At 42.9% G+C, this 17847-nt stretch overlaps 1 protein-coding gene across 7 annotated transcripts in view; it reads left to right on the top strand.

The window, feature by feature from the left end:
• Positions 1-17847, top strand: part of mfsd6b (major facilitator superfamily domain containing 6b) — a 63910-nt gene that overhangs the window by 23242 nt on the left and 22821 nt on the right. For all 7 annotated transcript variants that reach the window (XM_069934659.1, XM_069934663.1, XM_069934662.1 and 4 more), the window contains 2 exons: positions 687-2251; positions 13420-13517. In XM_069934659.1, the coding sequence (XP_069790760.1) occupies positions 687-2251; positions 13420-13517 (1663 nt within the window). The remainder of the gene's footprint in view (positions 1-686; positions 2252-13419; positions 13518-17847) is intronic.

Genomic DNA, 17847 nt, shown 5'->3' with positions numbered 1-17847 from the left:
TACTTGAGGAACTTAGCTGGTCAGGCATCATGAGTGAGAGAAAAAGAATTGTTAACATTTCATGTCAAAACTCTTCAAGTCTGAATGAAGGGTTCTGGCCTGAAACTTTGACAGATGGTTTGTTTTCTGCTCCATATTCCAGCATCTATGGTCTGATGTGTCTCCATCTAAAAGTCACAGTCTACTCTTGGCATATTCAACTTAAGGATATAAGAATGAAAAGAATAGGAATGACCTCTTCCAAACTTGTAAATTGAGTTTTACAATGGACGGCATGGTTGGCATTGCAGTTAATGCAACTCTTTTGCAGCGCCAGCAATCTGGACCGGACTGGGTTTTGAATCTTGCGCTAACTGTAAGGAGTTTGTACATTCTCCCCGTGTCTATGTGGGTTTCCTCCCACCATTCAAAAACATACCGGGGGTGTAGGTTAATGGGGTATAAATTGGGGTATAAATTGGGCAGCATGGACTCACAGACCGAAATGGCTGTATGTCTAAATATATATTTTTTTAATAATAATTTATTGAGTTGCTTAACAAATCTAATCAAACCTATCGGTATTTGGCTTCGCATAATGTGAAGGAGATGGGTTTCCTAAAATGGTGGAAGAATTAAGTGAAATTTCAGGCTTTCTTTTCATGTAAGGGTAAATAATTTTCTAAATACTGTATTTTCTCTTATAGGCCTGTGTAGGAAGCTGTGCATCACATCAATTGACGATGGCAAGTGAAGACAAAATTGCTATCCTTTCTGATGATGAAGAGGAACAGAAGAGAAAGTATATTTTAGCTGAGCCTTTCAATACGCTATCAGCTGATGCAAATAATGAATTGTCTCTTACTCCTGCTCAGTCAGCAACAGAAAATACGGAATTAGAGGAACCAGATTGGTTGGAGAGACATTGCATAAAAATCACTAATGATCTTCTTGTTTCCAAAGTGTTCTACTTCTTCTTTTATTCGGGTTATGGATCATTAATCCCACTACTGCCAGTGTATTACAAACAGCTTGGGATGTTGGCCAGCCAAAGTGGACTTCTGGTAGGAATAAGGTATTTTATAGAATTCTGCAGTGCACCTTTTTGGGGAGTAATTGCAGATCGATTTAGAAAAGGGAAGATTGTCCTTCTCTTTTCAGTTATGTGTTGGATTGCTTTCAACCTTGGAATTGGTTTTGTGAAACCTGCCACCATGAGGTGTGAATCAAGAAATCCAGTGCTTAACACAGCAGCCCCAAATGCATCAACTTCCTTGATATTAACCACAGCTGTGTCGGCAAACCATACCATCCAAAACAGCTCCAGCAAAAGTCGAAATCAGAGAGATGTTTCATCAAATCAGCCTTTCAGATATTTGGGAAATCTCGGTTTTTCCTTTCCCTTGTTCAATGTGGAACAAGACCACCTCTTACAGGAAAGATCTGCTCCAGATACTGACAATTCGACAACAACCACAGCTGATCCATACAGGACATTATTTGCCTCTACTGGCAGCAGCACATCTGCCACGACTGTGAAGGCTGACAAACAGATTATTTATGACTTGAGAGAAGTTGAAAATATTTTTCTATTAATCTTATTGGTTGTCATCACTGGAGAGTTCTTCAGTGCCCCAGCAGTCACTATTGTGGACACTGTTACTCTACAACATCTTGGCAAACACAGAGACCGATATGGATTGCAGCGAATGTGGGGCTCACTGGGTTGGGGCATAACTATGCTGGCAGTTGGCATCTCAATCGACCATACACACATGGAAGTTTTTATAGAGGGTGATGGCTGTCAGATAACAGATTATAAGAACTACAGAATAACTTTCATTGTGTTTGGTGCTTTGATGTCCATAGCACTGATTGTGTCAACCCAATTCAGATTTGATTATAGTCATTTAAAAGCTGAAGAGAACAAAAGCGAAGATGCTATTGAAATTCAGCATGTAGCTCAGAATTCTTCAGTGGATAATTCGGACATCAACAGAAATGCTGAAGACTCGAAGGGCACAGGGAAGAAGACGTTTGAATTTAAATGGTTGCTGAAAATGATTTGCAGTGTGCAGTATGGTTCTGTGCTCTTTGTAGCCTGGTTCATGGGCTTTGGTTATGGCTTTGTGTTCACATTCCTCTACTGGCACTTGGAAGACCTGAATGGGACAACTACACTTTTTGGAATCTGCTCAGTCCTCGGCCACATCTCAGAACTGACCGCCTACTTCCTGAGCCATAAGCTGATTGAACTGGTGGGTCACATCAGGTAAGCTACTTCTCTGCCTCGCCCTTCCTCTGTGTGATGTGTGCCTCGCATTGCAACAGGATTCCAAAGCAGGCTACAATCTTCCATTTATTTATAGGTCATAATTTGTACATCCCAGGTTTTAATGAACTTCAGACGCTGAGACCTCTGAGGGGGGGGGGGGGGGGGAAATTACGGTTTTTCAAACTGAATACAGAAAGTTCCTAAACTCTCAAAGGTAACTGTTGCACAAAATGTTTTGTTCTCTGAAAAAAAATTTCAGAATATGTTTTTAAAATTTGATTTGACCTCGTGTTATTTAAATGTAAATCATTTTTTTAATTTTAAATTTAGACATACAACATGGTAATAGGCCCTTCTGGCCCACAAGCCTGTGGGCCAATTACCCCTCAACCCCTGTACATTTTGAAAGGTGGGAGGAAACTGGAGCATCCAGAGGAAGCCCATGCAAACACTGGGAGAATGTACAAACTCCTTTCAGACAGTGCTGGATTCGAACCTGGGGTGCTGGTACTGCAACAACATTGCGCTAACCGCTATGCTAAATGTCTGATGGAACATTTCTCACAAGTGCATTTGCTCCAATTTGTGTCCATTAGATAGAGCTGTTTAATTCCATTTCCTGGATCCTTCGTTATTATTTGGAGGAGGGAGGAAGTGGGTTGAAAGGTGCAAATCCTCCCATTTCAAAACCATATCCTTGTGTATTTAATGGAAGCTGTTAAGGTGAGCTTGTATATGAAGGATGATATGTGTCCTCATTTTAGAAGTGATTGTATTTTTTAAATTCATGAGCTTAGTTCCATAATTGCATGGATTGCAGGCCAGGAGGAAGAGATGAATTTCTTGTACTCCCACAAGCTACAATGCCCCTAAATCCCTCTACTACAGTATGAGATGCCTCCTCTCTGTAACCTCTCCTCCACCACCATCTTCAACCTTGATAAACTGTCTCCTCTCCCACTATAGAATACTCTCAGGTGATACCATCACCCTCAACTTCTGCCCTCACTGACTGTACTTTACCTCTGCCGTGGTCAGGCACTGCGACTTTCATTTTGGATTTAAATGCCACTGGTAAGATTCAGCATCCTCCAACTTTTATTGGGAAGGCTCATCAAAACAAGATTAGGCCCAGTCTCCCTGCAGTCAAACATCCTCCTACTCTCAATATAACATTATTCATGGTATTTCTAGTTTTTGAAGTTTATTATCATGCAATAAAAATAGTGTTATATTGCACAAAATTGCCTTTTGTCTGCTGTAAGGCAGACAGATTCGCCATCAGCAGAACTTGCCTGAAGTGCCTCTTACAGAGAAAGAGAAGCTAAAGGGAGCTTCCCCTAGAGCCACCGAGTGCTCTGTTGTCCCTGCCCTTCATCTTTTTGTTTCATTTCTGTCTTCATACTTTCTGTCATTATTTTCCATCACCTTTATTCCTGGATAGACATCTCCATTTAAAACCTTCCATTTTTCTGGAAGGCCTAATGGTAACTCTGAATAATTAGTTAACGACTATTTATGTAAATGATTTGTTCACTGCCGATCTGTGTTTCAGACAGCTTATCAATCAGTGGTTTGCCTGGACACCTTATATTATTACAGTATCATCACCTCAGATGTTTGCCTTCTTTGTTTAATTTTCAAATAAGTGTTAGTTGGGCACTAATCTGGAAGACATTGGGAAAACTCGCCCTTCCTTCAATAATGTCATGGAATGTTTTCTGGTGCTTTACTAGAGGACTGGGAATAACCATAGAAGTATGAGAAATGAGTGGTGCACAAACCTCTATGGCTTTCATTGAAAGGCATGTCAGTCAAATTAGACAACTGCAAATCTTATTGACACTTGTTATATAAATTTCATTAGCTGATTTGATTACATTGGCAGCACTGAGGTGAATTTTGGTTCCTGCACTGTCAACCTAACTCAAGACATACTGGAAATTAAGCATGTATTTTACTGATCTATAAAGCACATAACAGTGAGCTGAAAGTCTCAAGGAATCTTGATTATTCTTAAACTAATTATCTGCATTTGCTTTTAATCTCAAAACTGATTTTATTTTCTTTCGACCTTTCTATTAAGTTGCTTAAAATCGTTTAAAAAAAATTCTCATCAAGTGTTGAATATCCAGAAGATTGTATATGCAATTTGCACTGAGAACAGCTTTTTATCTTTTGCTAAATTTCCATTTGATCTGTCAGATTAGCATGACGAGTGTATGTTGAACAGAAGTTGGATGATTTTTGATCCAATCCATTGTATGTTGGGTGCAGAGCCTGAAAAACTTTTGATTTACCAGAAGCCCTGGCGTGGACTCCAAAATGGTCAATAATTTCTCCTGCTCGGAGGCTATGGCATTTTGTTTTTCAAAGTGTGTCAAATTCCATAAGAATACAGGCCAAAGTTGCATGAAATCCTGGCTGGGGAGACTCCTCCTTAGCCCCATATCTTCTCTTTTAGATGATCATGTTGGGTTTGGATTTAGACTAAATAAAGTTAGGCAAGCTCAAAATCATAGTTCCCAGTTTATAAGAATGGTGCTTGACCCTTGCCTGCCCAGTTGATGGTGGGATACATGTGATTTTTCAGGGTTAGGCCATCTTACTGAGTCGTAAACATAATTACCCTTTTTCTCAATTTTTAAAAATCGTACATAAGATGTAGCACACATATATAGTTTGTGGCCAAATACTTGATTTTTGGTCAGGTAATCCAGTTAATCCTACCTCCACCCACCACTTATCACACTTTCCCATGGTTCTGCAGCTATTTCTCTTTAATTAATTTTTGAAGTACCTTTTGAAAAATTTATTGTTGAATGAATCTGATTTATCATCTGTTCATTAGTTATTCCACATCATAGCAATTAATTGTGTTTAAAAAGTTTTCCCACATTTTTTTGCCAATCACCTTAAATCTGGTTACCTGTCCTTCCATAATTATTAATTATTTTCTCTGTTGAAACCTTCATTATTTTGATCACCATTATCAAGTCCCCTCTGGAAAAAGAGTGACTCCAGTATCTTTTCACATGATTGATGTCTGTCATCTCTGCCTCCATTCTAATAACTATTCTACCCTTTGGCTAAAGCTTTTGGACCCTTCAATTATGCCGTGTTAAAGGTGCATCTGAATGAGACCCAAATTTTTTTTTTTGGCAAATAATCTTTGCAATTTTGTACTTTGTACAAATAATCTAGTTTTGCCACCTTCAAGAATTTTCTGTCTCCTTGTCCGTGTAGCCTCGAGAATGGGAAAGTTGGTAGCACTATCGTGTACAATTTATAACTACCATGGAAAAAAAATGATGGCGGACCTCCCCTCCTAGAATTCCATGTGGCAGAGAAAGGGTTGTGTGCACAGCTGCATCCACAGAGCCCTCATGGAAGGGTTTCTCTGCCGCACAGCATTCTGGGAAGTCAGGTCTGCCATCGCTTTTTCCCCATGGTCTTCATAAATTGTGCACTATCAACTTTCCCATGCTGTCTAAAAATTGTCAGCAATAGTTATTTATTGCTATTTATTTCCTCTCTCTCCTCTCTCTCTCTCTCCCCTCTCTGTCGCTGTGACTTTCCCATGGCAAAGTTTATACCTTCATTTTTATCTTCCTTCACATTCCTGAACTTATGCAAAAACTTGGTCATTTCAATCCTATTCTACACTTGCCTGATTGCCATGCCAGCATCTACAGGCGCGGGGGATTGTACTAGGGGTTGAGGCTGTCAATCCCTGGCGTGAGATGATGTCATCTCACGACGGCATTGAGAAGATTTTCCTTTCACATTTTAAAGGCAGATTGGCTGTTAATTCCTCGGACCATTTGCAAGTGTGAAAGGGGATTTTGAGTAAGATTTGTTCTTGGCACATGCATGGGATGCCACATCACAATGAGCAGGTGAATGTCAGGGTGCTGGGGAATGTTGTAAAACAGAGATACCTTGGGATGAAAGTGCACCGTTTTCTGAAAGAGGTAACATGGGTGGACAGGATAGGTTGTTAATTTAGGGATGTTGACAATTCTTTTCAATGTAATGGAAATGAATTATTGGCTCAGCAGGTGTCAAGTATACATGTGCTATTAATTAAAGGATGTACTTCTGGACAAGTCTCCATTTTCCATAATACTGCTTTGCTGTGGATGACTTAATAGAGCAATTGAGCTCAAAGCATTAGCTCTCTTCAAACTGGCTTTGCAGTCTTTTTGTGTTATTCTAGCAATATGACTTAATGTAGTTTTAACAACTTAATGAATAACAAAAAGTTTCTGGCTCTTGAAACTACTGTCATTTGGAGTTGCAAGAGCCATAATTGCTATTTGGATTAGCTGAAGAATGGAATGTACAAATCGTGGCCACACCATGGATATGTTAATCTCCAAGCAAGTATGAATAGTTCAGGACTAAATGTTCCCAAGATGATGTTTAAAATCTAGAAATCAGACTATTTGTAACCATGGCATTGATACTGTTAGCAAATCCACAGGTATTTAGCTTTGGGATTTAATAGAAGGTAGCTTTTGATTTCTATATCATTCCCTTCCATTGCTATTTCAGACAACCTTTTAAAATGGATGTAAATTGCACGGTTAAAAATATTTATTCCAAATCAGCAGATGGAAAGTTTTTTTTAATTATTTTAGATTAAAGATATTTATTGGTTGCAGAGAATATAGCACTTTATTTATAGACCAATTTAACCAGTAGATTGAATTCAAATGTTTAAGTCAGGTCGTTCTCCACAAGTAAGCTTGATTTTTCTTTTTATTCTTGTCTACTCGGATAGATTTGGTTATGCATTTGGGACAGATTGGGTCAACGTTACACTCAAAATCCGGGTAGGATGGGAGTGCACTGCGCTAACTTTACATAGAGGCAGACATTTGATCTGGAACTGCAAACTTAATGTTGGGGTTTAAGTTTAATGGGGGGAAAGGGGAAGAAACAGAAGCTGTCATGTTAAGTAGGGGAAAGAATAGGGATGACCCGCGGGATCAGCGAGTGCCGTGCTGGGTATGATTGTGGTGGCCAGACAAGGACACTTCTGGGAGTGGATGTCAAGTCTGATTTGGTGATGGGCATTGTGCAGCCGTCAAACTCTGCACATGGGCTTGCGAAAGGGAAAAAAGATTGTTATGCGCACAAAGCAGTGGAGGCCAGATCACTGGGAGTATTTAAACAGGAAATGGATAAGTGTCTCATTAGTAAGGGTGTCAAGGGATATGGGGAAAAAAATCTGAAAATTGGAGCAAGGTATGAACATAATTCAGCTTAGTGTAGAGTCACGGAACAGACTCGATGGGCCTAATGGCCTGCTTCTGCTCCTTTAACTTGTAAACGTGATCTCCTTTCATGCACCTATTTAAACTCTTACTACATAACAGTGCCAGGAGAAATTAAGTGTCCTTGTCTGGCCACCACAATTATGTCCAGCATGGTGCTCGCTGATCCCGCGGGTCATCCCTATTCTTTCCCCTACTTAACATGACAACTTCTGTTTCTGTTTCTTCCCCCTTCCCCCCATTAAACTTAAACCCCAACATTAAGCTTGCAGTTCGAGATCAAATGTCTGCCTCTATGTAAAGTTAGCGCAGTGCACTCCCATCCTACCCGGATTTTGAGTGTAATGTTGACTCGCTCTGTCCAGAGTGAAGTTGGACACATCGCTCTCCACCTGCAACGGGATGGATTCATCCACAGCGTGCATCGTGGCCTTGGCAATGTCTGCCTTGATGTGGCTGAAGGCCGCATGAGCCTCTGGCATCATGATCCAGCAGGTCATGGCTGTAAATGGCGACGTTGTCCAGATACGGAAATGTGGCCTGCAGTTCATACTGGTCTGTCTCCCAGTGGAAGACTAAGATCCTGTTGGTGACACCAAAGGAAACTCTCAGGAAATGGTAGAGGTGGCCATCTGCCTCAAAACCAGTATATTGGTGGTCCTCTGGGTGGATCGGGAGCTGGTGGTATGCTGACTTTAGATCGATGGTGGAGAATACTCAATATTGGGTGATTTGGTTTACCATATCGGATATGCGTGGAAGAGGGTACGTGTCCAGCTGCGTAAACTGATAATTACCATTCTGTTTTTATCCCCATTCTCACCACCACCACTTGGGTTCTCCAGGGGCTGGTGCTGGCTTCCATGATCCCCTCATTGAGTAGCCGCTGCACCTCCGACTTAACAAAGGCCCAGTCCCCAGCTCATTACTGCTTTCATTTGGTGGCAATGAGTTTACAGTTAGGGCTGAGGTTAGCGATCAGCAGTGGAGGAGTGATCTTGAAAGATGAGAATTTGCAGGTCATGCACAGTGGGCAATCTTCGTGTTGCTGGCTGAAAATGGTGGGGGAAGAAGCTGGGGTGTGGTTTGTGCTGGTGGAGTCCAGTGGGAACTTTAAGAACTGCTGGTTACAGACAATGAGGTGGGGGGGGGGGGGGGGTGGCATCATACTCCATCGTCGCACTTTTAAGGTGGCGTTGAAAGCCCAGTCCCAGTAGCATGGCAGCGCAGATCTGTGACATCACCAGGAGTTTAAAGTCTTTGTAGTCTGTGCCCCACACGGTCAGAGTCATTATACAGTAGCTGCGAACATCAACCGTATGGGACTTTGAGGCCAAAGAGACTTTGTAGCTTACTAGCCACAAAAGGGTAATGTACCTTGTCAGGGTGGATGAAGCTCTCCATGCTCCCACTATCGAACAGGCAACTCGTCTCATGGCCATATACCTGGATATCTATCATCGATTTGGCGAGTTAGTGAGGGCTACCTTTGTCCAGTGTAATGGTGTCCAGTATTGAATCGCTGTATATAGATGTGGGGGAGTGTTTGGGTGTTTGGTCCCAAGATGGTGGCCCACATGGGTCTCATGTAGCGCTGCTGGATTTCAAAAATGGCAGCCTCCAAGATGGCAGCCTCCAAGATGGCAGCCTCCAAGATGGCAGCCTCCAAGATGGCAGCCTCCAAGATGGCAGCCTCCAAGATGGCAGCCTCCAAGATGGCAGCCTCCAAGATGGCAGCCTCCAAGATGGCAGCCTCCAAGATGGCAATGCCCAAGGCTCTTACGCGGCATGCTGGGTTGGGGTGACTTTAACTTGCAAACCTTCTCATAGTGGCCTTCCTTCCCACAATTAGAGCAAACAGTGTCTTTCACCAGGCAATATTCCATCGAGTGCTTGTTCAGGCCACAGAAGTAGCACTTTGGATGCTCATGGAGTACAGTGGCCATGGTCGAATTGCTGGTGGAACATGCGGTTGCAGCGTTCTACAGGGTTGTGGCCCTCTCACGTCCCAAGATGGCGGTGTCCAGAGCATCCACGAGGTGGCTGTGTTGTTGGCTGAGTCGGCTTCCATATTCTGGAGGGCCGTCTCCAGCATGTCTGTCAGTTCATCTGCTCTCCGCTCCAACAGTCTCTGCCAGATATAGTTGCACCTGATGCCCATCACATAAACTACTCTGATCAGGTCCTCCGTGTTCACTGTGGCTGTCCGAAAGTTCGTAGGGCCTGGAGGTTCTCTATGCTCAATTCCCCGGGTCGCTGTTTTCTGGCAGCCAGGAGATGTCTCGCGTAGACCTCGTTTGCCTTCCTCAGACACTGGCCTTTCAGGATGTCCATTGCCTCTGGGTACAACTTGGTGACCCTAATCATTGAATATACCAGAGGCCCGACCTGGGAGTGTATTGCCTGCAGCTTGTCGTTCTCTGATCAAACTATGGCAGTTGATACCTGCAAGAATGCTTCGAGGTAATGCACCCAGAGTTTGCTTTAACTAGTTAAAGCTTTAAAGTTGTTAAGGGACTTGGTACCTGTGCCATTGAAAGTTAGCATTACGATACAGTAAGCAGTTATAAAGCCAAGTAATACGCTGTCCTTTGTTGCAAGAGGTTTTGAGAGGAAAAAGTGGAGTGTTTTGGTCCAGTTGTCTCGGGCTTTGATGAGACCACATTTGAAATATTGTAATCCGGTCAGGTCACGTGATTCGGGATTCATCAGATTTGTGGAGACACAGAAACTGGAATCTGAAGTGAACCACATTCTGCTGGGAGGAACTCAGCAGGTCAAGTAGCATCAATGGGAGAAAAGAAATAATTGGGTATTTTAAGCCAAAACCCTTTATTGTCCCCAAGGCTGCGGTTTTTTTCTCTCTCATCAATAAACTTATTCTCATCTTAATAACTTCTCTTTTGATTCCTCCCATTTCCTTCAAATGAAAATTAGCTATGGAGACTTGCATGGGTCCTAGTTATGCCTGCCTTTTTGATGGTTATGGGGAACAGTTTTTTCAGAAATTACCCAGGAGCCATCCCTCAATTCTACCTCCGTGACATTGAGGGATGCATTGGAGATATTTCCTGCACCCCTGCAGAATTCAAAATTTTATAAACTTTGCTATTAGCCTCCACCCTGGTCTGAAATCCATGTAGACCATTTCTAGCTTTGTCTCTAATTCAGGAGACAAGCTATTTACTGACTATGAGCATGACCCCATGGATTCCCACAGCTAACTCGACTACAAATATCTCACCTGCTTTCCAGTTTCTCTGCCTTTGCCCCATCTGCCGTCAAGATCAGAACTTTCATTCCAGGACATCAAAAATGTCTTCCTTTATTAAGAAATGTGGCTTCCCCTCTGCTGTGGCCAATAGAGACATCTCCTGCATTTCCTCCATCCCTCGGAGTTCCGTTCATACCTCACCCTCTCTCCAAACAGAATAGGGGATAGAGTTCCTCTCGCCTGTTGCAGCACCAGCTTCCATATTCAGTGCATCTTCCTCTGTCATTTCCACCAGCTGAAACTAGAACCCACTACCACACACATCTTCCTGTCTTCCACAGATAACCTGTTCACTCCTTCCCATCCACCTTTTTGTTACCTCTGGTACTTTCCCCAACAGCAGTAACACTTACTCTTTCACCTCCTCTCTCACCACCATCCAGGGTCACAACCATTCCATGTGAGGCAAAGATTTACATTCACCTCCTCTAATCTTATTTCTGCATTTTGTGGCCCCAGTGTAGCCTCCTCGACATTGGTGAAACCAAAAGCAGACGGGGAACATTTTCCGGAGCACTGGTGCTCTGTTGGTGATGGCCACCCTGAACTCCCGGTTGCCATTTCAACCCACTTTCAGGTTCCCACACAGACCTGTCTATCCTGGGCTTTTTCCATTCCCCTATTGAGGCCCAGTGTAAATTCAAGGAACTGCACCTCCACCTGAGCAGTTTACAGTCAAATAATATAAGTGTAGAATTTTCTAATTTCAGGTGATGAATCCTCTCTGCTCTTCCCCTTCTCTGCCTTTTTGAATGTCCACTTTCCCTCCCAGTCCTGTCCTCCACCCATTCTTCTCCTCTTTGGATCCATCCCTCTCCACCCCCATCTCCCCTCTAGATTCTTCTGCTCTCTCATTTCTCTACCCACCCCCAACTCCCTACCCATTTCTGTTTGGTCTAGTCTCTCTTTACATTACTATTCTCACCTTCTCATCAGAAATGGCAACCGGGAGTTCAGGGTGGCCATCACCAACAGAGCACCAGTGCTCCGGAAAATGTTCCCCGTCTGCTTTTGGTTTCACCAATGTCGAGGAGGCTACACTGGGGCCACAAAATGCAGAAATAAGATTAGAGGAGATGAATGTAAATCTTTGCCTCACATGGAATGGTTGTTTGTGACATGAAGAAGTAATGAAATTTGGTGTTTTGAGGCAGCATCACAGAGCAAACATTCATATTATAAATATCTTACAACATTACTATAAATTTAAAAAAATCAATATTAGTGCATGAAAAGTAAAGCATTCTCTTTGGTTCATTGGTTATTCAGGAATGTGATGACAGAGGGGAAGAAGCTGTCCTTGTGCCACTGAGTCCTCATATTTAGTCTACTGTACCTTTTTCCTGATGGTAGCAGAGTGAAGAGGGCTTGGCCGAGATGCTGGAGGTCTTTGAGGATAGAGGCTGCTTGTTTAAGATACCGCCTCATGTAGATGTCCTCGATGGAGTGAAGTCTGGTGCCTGTGATGTCACAGGTTAACAACCCTCTGGAGTTTATTCCTGTCCTGAGAGTTGGTGCCTCCATACCATGTAGTGATGCAACCAGCCAGAATGCTCTCCACAGTACACCTGGAGAAGTTTACATGTCTTTTGTGACACACTGAATTGTGCCTGGCCACACAGTTATTGGGCTATGCACGCATCCTTGGGGTGCACCTGTGTTGATAGTCATTGAGGAGGAGACATTGTTTCCAATTCGTACTGACTATGGTCAGATGGGGAAGTCAAGGATCCATTTGCGGGGGTTGGGTGGTGGTACAGAGGCCCCGAGTTTGTAGCTTCTTGACCAGCACTGAGGAAATAATGGTATAGAAGACTGAGCTGTAGTCGATGAAGAGCAGCCATTCCACCCTGTGATTCATCTTCCTCCACCTGACCACAAGATTTTACTTGCCTCTCTCTCTCTCCCTTTGTCTGGCATTTGCCAATCCTCTGCCCGGCATGTTCTATCTACCTAGTCCACCAATCGCATATGGGGCCTCTGTCCCACCCTGTCCATTTTACACTGACTTCTTTACTACATATAATTAGTCCTGATAAAGGATTACAGGACAAAATGGGAGCTATGTTTCTCCCACTGATGCCGAATTCCTCCATAAGATTGTGCTAAACTTCATTGTCTTACGAAAAGAAACTTGGTAAACTGGGCCTATTCTCTTGAATTTAGAAGAATGAGAAATGGTCTCATTGGAATGTAAAAATTCCTGTGGAGTTTGGCAGGAGAGATGGGAACATATAACCCTAACCCTTGCCTTGTGTCTGGAATTATGCTGTTGCACTCTCTAAATAAGAGTTTTGCCATTCAGGAAAGAGATAAGAAGATGTTTCTGTTTTTCCTCAAATTAAGAGGTCTGAATAGTCGAGCATCTTTCAGATATTAAGTAACTCAAGAGATATGGGGTTAGTACAGGAAAGTGGAGTGGCAATATAAAATCAACCATGATTTATTGAATGGGAGAGCAGTGTTGTTGAGAGTGGGTGGGGGTGGAGTGGTAATGGCACATTCGTGCTACTTTTTAAAAAAAAAATTCATTTTTTAAATAATGTGCATAATTATATATACTTTCAAAGAACCGATTTGTGTTTAACTGTGCTTATGTTTGTGCCCAGGGTACTGTATATTGGTCTGGCTTGTAACACAGCTCGTTATTTGTACATCTCGTATGTGGAAAATGCATGGTATGTCCTCCCAATGGAGGTGTTGCAAGGTAAGAAGGTGAAAACAATCTGAAACCTTAAGACCTTAAGGTATAGGAGAAGAAGTAGGTTATTCGGCCCCTCAAGTCCGCTCTCCCATTGCATCATCAGCTGATCCATTCTCCCACTCATCTCCACCCCCCATCTTCTTCCCATAACCTTTGATACCCTGACTATTCAGATACCTATCAATCTCTTCCTTAAATACACCCAACGACCTGGCCTCCACAGCTGCTCGTGGCAGCAAATTCCACTTTCTGGCAAAAGAAATCCCTTTGCATGTCTGTCTTACATGGGCACCCTTCAGTCCTGAGGCAGTGTCCTTCTCTTCCTTGACTCCCCTTCCAAGGGAAACAACTTGCCACATCTACCCCATCCAGGCCTTTCAACATTTGAAATGTTTCTGTGAGGTTCCCCCCCTCATTCTTCTGAACTGCATGGAGTACAGTCCAAGAGCCATTAAACATTCCTCATATACTGATCCCTCCATTCCAGGAATCATTCTTGTAAATCTTCTCTGAACTCTCTTCAATGTCAGCACATCCTTAAATAAGGAGCCCAAAACTGTACCCTGTACTCCGTGAGGCCTCACCAGTGCCTTATAAAGCCTCAAAATCACATTGCTGCTCTTGTATTCTGTACCTCCAGATATGAATGGTAACACTGCATTTGCCTCCTTCACCACTGACTCAACCTGGAGGTTAACTAGGGTATCCTGTACAAGGGCTCCCAAGTCCCTTTGCACCTCTGAATTTTGAATTTTCTCCCCATCCAAAAAAATAGTCTGCCCTTTTATTCCTTCTACCAAAGTGCGTGACCGTACGCTTTCCAACATTGTATTTCGTTTGCCAGTCCTCTACCCATTCTCCTACTCTATCTAAGTCTCTCTGCGGCCTCTATTTCCTCCTCACTACCTGGCCCTCCACCTATCTTTATGTCATCTGTAAATTTAGCCACAAAGCCATTTATTCCACAGTCCAGATCATTAGGTAAAAAGAAGTGGCCCTAACACTGACACCTGTGGAACACCACTGGTAACCGGTAGTCAACCCGAAGAGAATGCCTTTATTCCCACTCTCTGTTCCCTGCCGATCAGCCAATGCTCTCCCCACGCCAGTATCTTTCCTGTACTTCCATGGGCTCTCATTTTGTGAAGCAGCCTCATGGGCATCGCCTTTGTCTAGCCTGCTTGTGGATTCCTCAAAATATCACAGTATGTTTATCAGGCAAGATTTTCCCTGACAAAAAAAAATCCATCCTGCCAGATAAAATGATTTCTTCATGTTCTCGCTATTAGATGAGCAGAAGGAGGTCAATTGAGCCATTCTCACCACACAAGGATAATTGTTCTCATGCAATGCACAAAGTGATGGAGAAACTCAGCAGGTCAAGCAGCATCTCTAGGATAACCAATGTTTTGGGTCTGAGTTCTTGTTGCGGCATTTCTTGTTGATTCAAGACGCTTTAAATTTTTGACACCTAGCAAGCTAATCTGGATCACCTCATGGAAGCAAACGTTAAAAACATTCAAAGGGAAAGTGGATGAATCATTGAAGGGAAATATTAATGGTCATGAGGAGAGAGCAGGGGATGGAACTAATTGGATTGTTCTTTAATAGAGCTACCACTGAACAGCTGTCATTAAGATCCTTTGAATAAAATAAAACAAACTTTTCAATAATGTTAAGCCTGAAGCAAAGGACTTGGATCCAGTTGCTTTAGTTTTTGTGCATACTTTGCACATGAAAGCATAATAACAAAGGTTAGATTAGGCTGGATGTTCTTGGGTTCAGAAGATGTGGCTGTTTTTCCTAATATAGGTCACACACCTATTGACATCATTCATTTTGCATCTCCTCCCTTACGGAGTGAAAGCAAAGCTTTTGGGTACAACCTCCAAATTTATCCTCCATCTGGTGGTGCAACCAGGAAGACGTCACGCTATTTTATTACATTTGTTCATTTTAAACAACACTGATATTATCAGGATATCTTCAGGACAGCTTCAGATCTGACTGCAGTCAACTGTATCACCTTCCAAAGTTCACTAGGGTGTACTTAAACTTACAGAAGGGCAACTTTTTTCAGCCCTCAGATGGGTGTGTGTGTGTGTGTGTGTGTGTGTGTGTGTGTGTGTGTGTGAGAAAAAACCTTTTAAAAATTAAAATTGACTTTATTCACATAGATTATTTACAAAAGGAAAACTGCTCAGTCTCTTCTCACCCTTAGTTTCGTATCCACTCATTTTCATCACTGTACATTGTTACATTTATTTCTAGTTATACCATTGCCACTATGGCGTCACCTTGTTGTTACTCCATCACCACCCCCACCCCCGTGTTGTTTGTGGGCCTTCCCCTCAGTCTCAGCCCTTTAATGCCTAGTGATTCTGGACTGTGGTGCTTCCCCACAGCACCTTCGCACTAGCTGTGCCAAGCCTCAGTGCATCCCTCAGCACGTACTCCTGCTGCCTGGAATATTGCCAGTCAGCAGTGTTTTGCACCAACATCTCTGTGTGTTAAAAGACCACAGGTTTCAGGTGGACCAACGTTAGTCATTGACCTAATTGATGGTCTTCCAGCAAACCTGGATGCCTGACTCTGAGTGTATTCCTGGGAATGGCTTGTAAATCAGAGTCCTCTGTCATGCTGCTGTTGGGGGTGAATTATGAGAAGGGCCTTCTCCACCCAGAAGTGGGTGACTGCCTTCACTCCACTGCAGTCTTCTTGGTAACAACGTGCATTGCGGTTGATGTTCCAGTTATACATGAAGGATCTGATTAGGAGGGCTCTCTTCAATGGCAGCCAGGCCAAGTCCTGGTGTTTGTTTATGAGCACTGATGAGGAGGTATTCTGTCAAATGGCCTGGATAGTCTGCTCAGGGAACCAACCCACCATGTCCATTGAGTTCTCATTCTGTAGGATGTTCCATGCTGACCACTGCCTGATGGCCTTGTGGTCAAAGGTGTTGTCTGGTACAAAAAACTTCTCCACGAAGGATAGGTGATGCTCCCACTGCTGTATCCTCTGCATCAAGAGACTGGAGGCAAACAAGGAGATCGCCTCATTTGGCAGATTAGCTCTGGTGTCTATTGCAATAGAGAGAATCTCTCAGTGGCAAAGCATTTTACTTCCCTGCCCCATTCCCATGGCAACATGTCTTTCCATGATCTCATGGATTTCCAAACGGAGTCCACCCGCAAACTGGAGGAACAGCACCTCCCCTTATCCTGTCTCCTTCCCTCTCACTCTATTTCTCTCACCCTTTCCCTTTCCATCTCTCTCCTTTCCCTTTCCATCTCTCTCCTTTCCTCCAGCTCCACATTAACAGAGCCATCCTCTCCCCCGATCAATTCTCACACGTCCTCTCCTGTTCATCTATCCATATCCAATTATCACCTTTTGCTTATTGGCCTGTTCTCCTCCCCATGCCCTTTTATTCAGGTGCCTGTCTGCCTTTTGCTCATACCTTGAAGAGGGGCTCAAGCCAAAATGTTGGTTATATTTCTTTAGCTCCTATGGACACTGTGAGACCTGCTGAATTTCTTCAGCATTTTTGGTTTTTTTTTTACTACAATCATAGCATCTGCAAACTTTAGTATTTCACTCTTTTTATAGAGGGTGACTCAAGGACTTCTGAACAGAATGCAAAGGCCTACCATCAATGAAGTGATCACTTTATGATGTCTATTTAGAGACCTGGACCTCTGAGCAATTTGTTTGCAGGTTCATATTTTCAATGCTGTCATTGCAAAAATATGAAAAGCTGTGGAAGTCAACTTGACCGTACTCATGTGCTAACCTTTCTCTCAAATGAGATTAAAGTCATGTTGGGTCTCACCTTCTTCAGCACAGGAACTTTCCAAGTAGCTTCAGTGGATTTCTACTTGTTTCCTAGTTTACTGCTGACCACAGTATCAGAAGAATCGCTTTGCATTGTGTTCATGAAGAAATAAGTTCACAACTTTGATTTCACTGATGATCAGGTGGCATCTTGAGTATTGGGAGTTGTCAGCTTTGCTGAGTTTCCATAAGTGCATGCAGACAGATAAATATGTAGCTAATTGCTGGAAACAACATACATTTGAGCCTGGTCCTGTCCGAATGCACTGGTTTTTTGCTTTAATATTTATATACAATAAACAGAACAATTGGGACAAAGAAAACAGAAGTTGTGCACCAATTTCTTTTCCAGAGAACCAACATTCTTGTGAATGGTCAAATGCTTTCATTGGGACAAGTTCACGTATGTCAGCACCATTCTCTCAAGATCAGTCAACATACATGACGCCGCATTCTCTCAAGATCAGTCAACATACATGATGCAGCATTCTCTCAAGAT

Source organism: Narcine bancroftii, chromosome 4 (genome assembly GCF_036971445.1).
Source record: "Narcine bancroftii isolate sNarBan1 chromosome 4, sNarBan1.hap1, whole genome shotgun sequence".
Lineage (NCBI taxonomy): Eukaryota > Metazoa > Chordata > Chondrichthyes > Torpediniformes > Narcinidae > Narcine > Narcine bancroftii.
Note: the sequence above shows the minus strand (reverse complement) of the source record. Positions and strands in the feature narration are given on the sequence as shown.